The sequence below is a fragment of the Tachysurus fulvidraco genome, chromosome 22 (genome assembly GCF_022655615.1).
Source record: "Tachysurus fulvidraco isolate hzauxx_2018 chromosome 22, HZAU_PFXX_2.0, whole genome shotgun sequence".
NCBI classification, from domain to species: domain Eukaryota; kingdom Metazoa; phylum Chordata; class Actinopteri; order Siluriformes; family Bagridae; genus Tachysurus; species Tachysurus fulvidraco.
Genome location: NC_062539.1, coordinates 12,371,210 through 12,378,709, shown reverse-complemented (window position 1 = coordinate 12,378,709; position 7,500 = coordinate 12,371,210). Strand labels below are relative to the sequence as shown.

Below are 7,500 nucleotides of genomic sequence, written 5' to 3'. Positions count from 1 at the left end.
TGGGCCTTTTTACACCTGGTCACTTCATGTGTTTTCTCTGATCCGATAGCTATTGGATTTGTTAAAACTATTCCATTTACATTAGGCCACATAAACGCGTCTTGGCGAATCGGATATCAATCCGATCCTGCTACTTCCGCCCAATATGCAAATATATTTTATCTCATTTCCGGGGTAATTGAAATGGAACACACTTTGGTGTATGCATTTGCTACAAAAAACAGCTTTTACTGTTTGCTGCATTTTCGCTGGCAGCAGCAGTGCATTTTAAGCCCCAACGAGACACCTGGGTGAAAGATCAGAGCCAGCACTGGTGGGAAAACAGATTTGTTTCTGGTGCGATGCACGACTCGCGAGTGACGTACTTCTGTTTGGGAGGATTATAGCGCTGGCGTATGTGGCTTGAACAACCACATTCATTTACACCTGTCCAGTTTCATCTGAAATGCGTCCCAGACCAGGTCCTGAAGTGGTTTGAGTGATCGGATTTATATCCGTCTCGAAACCGTTTCGGAGGGCATTTACACCTGGTCTTTTTACGATCGGATAGCTATCGGATCAAAGAAAACGCGTGAAGTGACCAGGTGTAAAAACCCCCCAATGAGACCGTGAGCATCAGCGGGTAATCTCCTGTGTGACAGGTGAAGATGATCACTCACACTGTGTGTGGGGGGCTTGTACAGTAGTTTGTCTCTTCTGAGTAGCATGTCCAGATTTATTGTTCCAATGAGAAACAGTAGAAACATACACCAGCAATCTCTGCTACTTCCTTTTGTTTTATTTTTATTCATAACATGTTTAAGGATAAAAAGAACTCGTGTAGGAGAGGAGAAGATGAAAGCTTGCTTCTTCTTCCATTTTTGTGTCCTTCGGAAATAATCACAGCTTGGAACTAAAGTGAAGTGAACCGACTGAGGAAATGTTACTTACACAGTAGGACTGCACAACGGACTCAGATGAGATCATTGTTTATGTAAAATTTAGAAAATTTATTTTGAAAAGCTACGTTTCTGAAAGTGAGGCTTTGTGTCATAAGTCTCACTAATACACTTCCAAATGCAGATAAAAGGGAAGCATATAAATATATGCTATAATATAAGCTATAAATAAGTCTGTGTGTGTGTGTGTGTGTGTGTGTGTGTGTGTGTGTGTGTGTGTGTGTGTGTGTGTGTGTGTGTGTGTGTGCACGTGCATGTGTGCATTTGTGTGCTCGTGCGTGTGTGTGTGTGTGTGTGCGCTGCTCACACCAGCAGCTGTAACTGAAATCCACGATCTCCCCGGTTTACAGTAATTACACTCTGTTTGTCAGGGTCAGGGTTCTCTGGTCTCACACACATGAAAAGAACCAAACTGAAGATTGCAGCTCAGACTCAAACTCTCAAACTTGTCCAGTTCCCAATTATAACAATGTTCTACATGCAGAATTACTCTGAATTACCCTCCACCTCTTTAAACATAAACACAGCCCAGAATAACCACACACACACTGTCCCTCAGCAGCGCACACTGTCCCTCAGCAGCGCACACTGTCCCTCAGCAGCGCACACTGTCCCTCAGCAGCGCACACTGTCCCTCAGCAGCGCACACTGTCCCTCAGCAGCGCACACTGTCCCACAGCAGCCCACACTGTCCCACAGCAGCCCACACTGTCCCACAGCAGCCCACACTGTCCCACAGCAGCCCACACTGTCCCTCAGCAGCCCACACTGTCCCTCAGCAGCCCACACTGTCCCTCAGCAGCCCACACTGTCCCTCAGCAGCCCACACTGTCCCTCAGTATGCCACACTGTCCCTCAGTATGCCACACTGTCCCTCAGTATGCCACACTGTCCCTCAGTATGCCACACTGTCCCTCAGTAACACGCGCACACTGTCCCTCAGTAACACGCGCACACTGTCCCTCAGTAACACGCGCACACTCCCTCAGTAACACGCGCACACTCCCTCAGTAACACGCGCGCACTCCCTCAGTAACACGCGCGCACTCCCTCAGTAACACGCGCGCACTCCCTCAGTAACACGCGCGCACTCCCTCAGTAACACGCGCGCACTCCCTCAGTAACACGCGCGCACTCCCTCAGTAACACGCGCGCACTCCCTCAGTAACACGCGCGCACTCCCTCAGTAACACGCGCGCACTCCCTCAGTAACACGCGCGCACTCCCTCAGTAACACGCGCGCACTCCCTCAGTAACACGCGCGCACTCCCTCAGTAACACGCGCGCACTCCCTCAGTAACACGCGCGCACTCCCTCAGTAACACGCGCGCACTCCCTCAGTAACACGCGCGCACTCCCTCAGTAACACGCGCGCACTCCCTCAGTAACACGCGCGCACTCCCTCAGTAACACGCGCGCACTCCCTCAGTAACACGCGCACACTCCCTCAGTAACACGCGCACACTCCCTCAGTAACACGCGCGCACTCCCTCAGTAACACGCACACACTCCCTCAGTAACACGCACACTCCCTCAGTAACACGCACACTCCCTCAGTAACACGCACACTCCCTCAGTAACACGCGCACACTCCCTCAGTAACACGCGCACACTCCCTCAGTAACACGCGCACACTCCCTCAGTAACACGCGCACACTCCCTCAGTAACACGCGCACACTCCCTCAGTAACACGCGCACACTCCCTCAGTAACACGCGCACACTCCCTCAGTAACACGCGCACACTCCCTCAGTAACACGCGCACACTCCCTCAGTAACACGCGCACACTCCCTCAGTAACACGCGCACACTCCCTCAGTAACACGCGCACACTCCCTCAGTAACACGCGCACACTCCCTCAGTAACACGCGCACACTCCCTCAGTAACACGCGCACACTCCCTCAGTAACACGCTGTGTGTGTGTGTGTGTTTTGCAGATTAAATATCTAGAACACATCTGGTATCTGGTAATATGATGAAATTTCTGCTGAAATATACAACAATTAAATGGCTATAAAAGCACGATGAACAGAAAAAAAAGAAAATTAAGAAAAGAACTAAAACTGTGAATCTCTCTCTCTCTCTCTCTCACACTCACTCACTCACTCACTCTCTTACACTCACTCACTCACTCTCTTACACTCACTCACTCACTCTCTTACACTCACTCACTCACTCTCTTACACTCACTCACTCACTCTCTTACACTCACTCACTCACTCTCTTACACTCACTCACTCACTCTCTTACACTCACTCACTCACTCTCTTACACTCACTCACTCACTCTCTTACACTCACTCACTCACTCTCTTACACTCACTCACTCACTCTCTTACCTGGGTCTCCTAAAGATCAGGCCGTACTGCTGACACGCCTGCCCCACAGTGGGTGTGTAAACGATGGGCATGAAGCGCTCAATATCAGACATCAAAACACGATAAAACAGCTTCTCATTACGATCCTGAAGCCCCATCAACAAGACGTATCTGTAACACACACACACACACACACAAAATAAAAGAAACATTAGTTTAGATTGAAGAATGACAACATTACTGTCATTTAAAATGATTTTAACTAGTAAATGGTAGAAATCCAGCAGATTTACAAAACACATCCAATGCACACGGATCTAATGTACATATATCAATATATTTAAAAAGAACAGAGACACAGATATAAAAATAAAAAACATTTATTTAAAGGAATATCTGTATTTTTATTAGAATAAAATAAAAGTCATTTACAGAAGACTTTTTTTTATATTCAGAGAAAATGATGCAATTCTGGGAATCTTGGCAGAAGTGTTCGGTCCGACCTACTCTAAAAATAAACACACACACACACACACACACACACACACACACACACACACACACACACACACACACACACACACACACACACACACACACACACACACACACACACACACACACACACACACACACACACACACACACACACACACACACACACACACATACATCAGGGTCACACCCTGAACACACAGCAATCATTTCCAGCTGCATCATGTCTCCTCAAAAATATCAAGATTGATTTATTTATTTCTCCTTTTTCAGGATTTAGTAACTCTGAGAGCACTGAGAGGAACTGAATGACCTCAGACTCTGAGTTTTTAGAAACTTTACACAGGAAACACGAAATGTTCACGTGGACACGGAGACTCAACATAACCGAGTGACTTTCACACGACCTGTATGCTCACAAAAGTGTGAGGACCGAGTCGATGTGTAAATGGTAACGATGGATGCTTTAACAGTTCTAGTTGTAGTATGGTAGAGTTTATATTTGTAATACTTTTAGCAGCTTGTATATACAGTACGTCTCCGCACACTGTTTAATCACACAATTCAACTTAAGCTGCATGCAGACTTTCTTTAAGATATCTTGAGCTTTTTCTTTTATTTGTTCAGCAATAAAAACTAATAACTGAACTAAAAACTTAATTTTTTTTACCCTTCCTGATGTTGTATTTTAGTGATCTATATTCTGAAATATTTTTTTTTAAATATATTTTAATAATATTGTTTGCATTTGAACTCGTTTCATGTGAAACGAGTCTGTTGTATAAAAAGAAACATTCAGTTTTAAAGCAGCATAAAATGGTAAGACTGGCTGAAACATACCAATGTGCAGCCATATTGGTGATGACATTAGTCACATGACACATTCCAATAAATCAAACACAATTTATTAGTAAAAATATTTTGAAAAGGAGACATCATAAAAAGAAACCAGCTAATAAGAGAGCTGCTGCTTCTCACACTGCACCTGGGAAGAACGTTCTCAAGCTCTGATGGTTTCCATCAGGTAAGTGAACTGTAATGGGATCTGGCTTAATGATCTTCATTCCAGACCTTCTTCCACCGAGTTCCTTTAAACTTGTATCAAAGACCAGCAGAAACACATTAAACCTGCTAGGAACCAGCAGAAATCTCAACTGGATATTCAGCAGAAAGACACGTGGACATGAGAAAGGAGACTCATCTAAAATAAAAGGCCATTAGCCAGCTAACGCTGCTAATCAGTAGCACTAGTGTTCTAGATCTTTACCTGTCCAGGTCGTCCTTTTTGAGGTCGTAGTTGCGGAGGACACGGAGCAGCTGGACATCCTGACTGAGGAAGCAGGGAGGCAGCAGGCCATGGATCCCCAGCTGTAGACGCTCCTCCAGAGAAAAGGCCATGCCCTGAAGAAGAGTTTATATTTATTCGATTACAACACATTTAATCCACACAGTGCCTTCACAGAGGACTGAACCAAAGCAGAACGAAAGTAAATCTGATCATTCAAAAAAAATTCTTTCCATTTTACTGATGACTCAAAACTGACCAAGTGTGTAGTGTTTCATTCTCATCAAAATTAGGACAACTTCACAAGGTTGAAAATAGGAACACAGCCATAGACACAACTATGTAAAGTGTCTGCATGAACACACACACACGCACACACACACGCACACAACTCAGTGTTTAACCCACGTTAAAGGCTGAGTGTGAGTTATTTTTAGCCGTGTCTCCTGTCTGTCCTGTGTTTAGCAGCAGGAGCAATGCTATGTATTTAAACTGCTCCAAAAGGTCACTCAGGGTCACAGAGTCACAATTACAGCCTGCTGATGAGGAACAAGTGTACAGTCAGAGTCTGTGTGTGTGTGTGTGTGTGTGTGTGTGTGTGTGTGTGGAGTGATTTTACAGCATGTGTGATATCACACAGATTATATACCGACCTGTCTATATCTCAACTTCTGTCTGTCGGTCTGTTGGATGGATGGATGGATATATAAAGTTTCAGAGACTAGTTAACTCTCATCACTTTCACATCGTGTATGTAACAAAGACTCGCAGTGAACTCGCTCCAGAATTAATTTTCTTCCCCAGACAAGTCTGAGGTCTGGGGTTACAGGTGACTGATTTCAGACGCTTCTCCATCAGATGGCATTCAAGATTAGAGCAATAATTCCCAGAATTCCAGGCATGGGAACGTCGGGCTGCTTGGCAGGACTCAGAGGGAATAAATACCAGTGTGCAAGATTTAAATTGATTGTATAAATAACTGCGTCTGGCTCTTTACACAGTGTATCGTCAGGAAGCAGCTGCATTTTTAATCATCAGGAGAAGGAGAACATGGAGGACCACACTGAGGCACTGCAGCGTTTGCCTCGTCTGTTTCTCCTTAACTCGGCTCCGATTAAAACCTGCAGCTGCACAGCAAGTTGGCGAGTGACCCTGAGCTTTAGATGTGGTCAATTCAGCATGTGGAAGTGTTCATGTGTTCCTGCCCACTGCCCCACCCTGCAGCTGACGCCTAAAGCTACAACTCAGAAACTGACCTGCTGTCCACTCGTAAAGTCACTCACAACTCACTCACCTCTCATTCAGATTTAATGATCACTACCACATCACTACCACACACAATTATAACCTGTACAATTATAACCCACAATTATAACCTACAATTATAACCTATACAATTATAACCTACAAATATAACCTACAATTATAACCTATACAAATATAACCAAATTATAATGATCACTACCACACTCGCATCACATCACTACCGCATCACTACCACATCACTACCACACTCAATCACAACCACAATCACAACCACAATCACAACCACAATCACAACCACAATCACTACAACACTCAAAAACAATCACAGCTACATCAATACCACAAAAACAATCACTACCACAATCACATCATTTCTACATTACTACCACCTCACTACCACCTCACTACCACCTCACTACCACACTCACAATTATAACCACAATCATAATCATGATCACAACCACATCACTACCACACTCAAACACAATCACTGCCACATTACTACCACAAATACAATCACAACCACATCACAACCACAATCACAGCACTACTACATCAATACCACACTCACAATCACAACCACAACCAACTCACTACCACAAACACAATCATTAATGCATCACTACCACAAACACATCACTACCACACTCACAATCCGAACCACAAACACAATCACAACCACATCACTACCACACTGACAATTACATCCACAATAATAATCACAACCACATCACTACAACACTTACAAGCACAATGAAAATAACAACTACAATCACTTCACAACCACATCACTACCACACTCACAATTACAACCACATCACTACCACACTCACAATTACAACCACATCACTACCACACTCACAATTACAACCACATCACTACCACACTCACAATTACAACCACATCACTACCACACTCACAATTACAACCACATCACTACCACACTCACAATTACAACCACAAACACAACCACAAACACAACCACACGCTCAACCACACGCTCAACCACACGCTCAACCACACGCTCAACCACACGCTCAACCACATCACTGCCACAAACACAAACACATCACTGCCACAAACACAAACACATCACTGCCACAAACACAAACACAATCACAACCACAATTATATCACAACCACAATTATATCACAACCACATCACAACCACAATTATATCACAACCACATCACAACC

General features: G+C 44.5%; 1 protein-coding gene across 2 annotated transcripts in view; it reads right to left on the bottom strand.

Annotated features, from left to right (window-relative positions):
- Window positions 1-7,500, bottom strand: part of me1 (malic enzyme 1, NADP(+)-dependent, cytosolic) — a 40,909-nt gene that overhangs the window by 21,526 nt on the left and 11,883 nt on the right. For both annotated transcript variants that reach the window (XM_027142884.2, XM_047806692.1), the window contains exons 2-3: window positions 5,020-5,153; window positions 3,279-3,428 (exon numbers count right to left, since the gene is read on the bottom strand). In XM_027142884.2, the coding sequence (XP_026998685.2) occupies window positions 3,279-3,428; window positions 5,020-5,153 (284 nt within the window). The remainder of the gene's footprint in view (window positions 1-3,278; window positions 3,429-5,019; window positions 5,154-7,500) is intronic.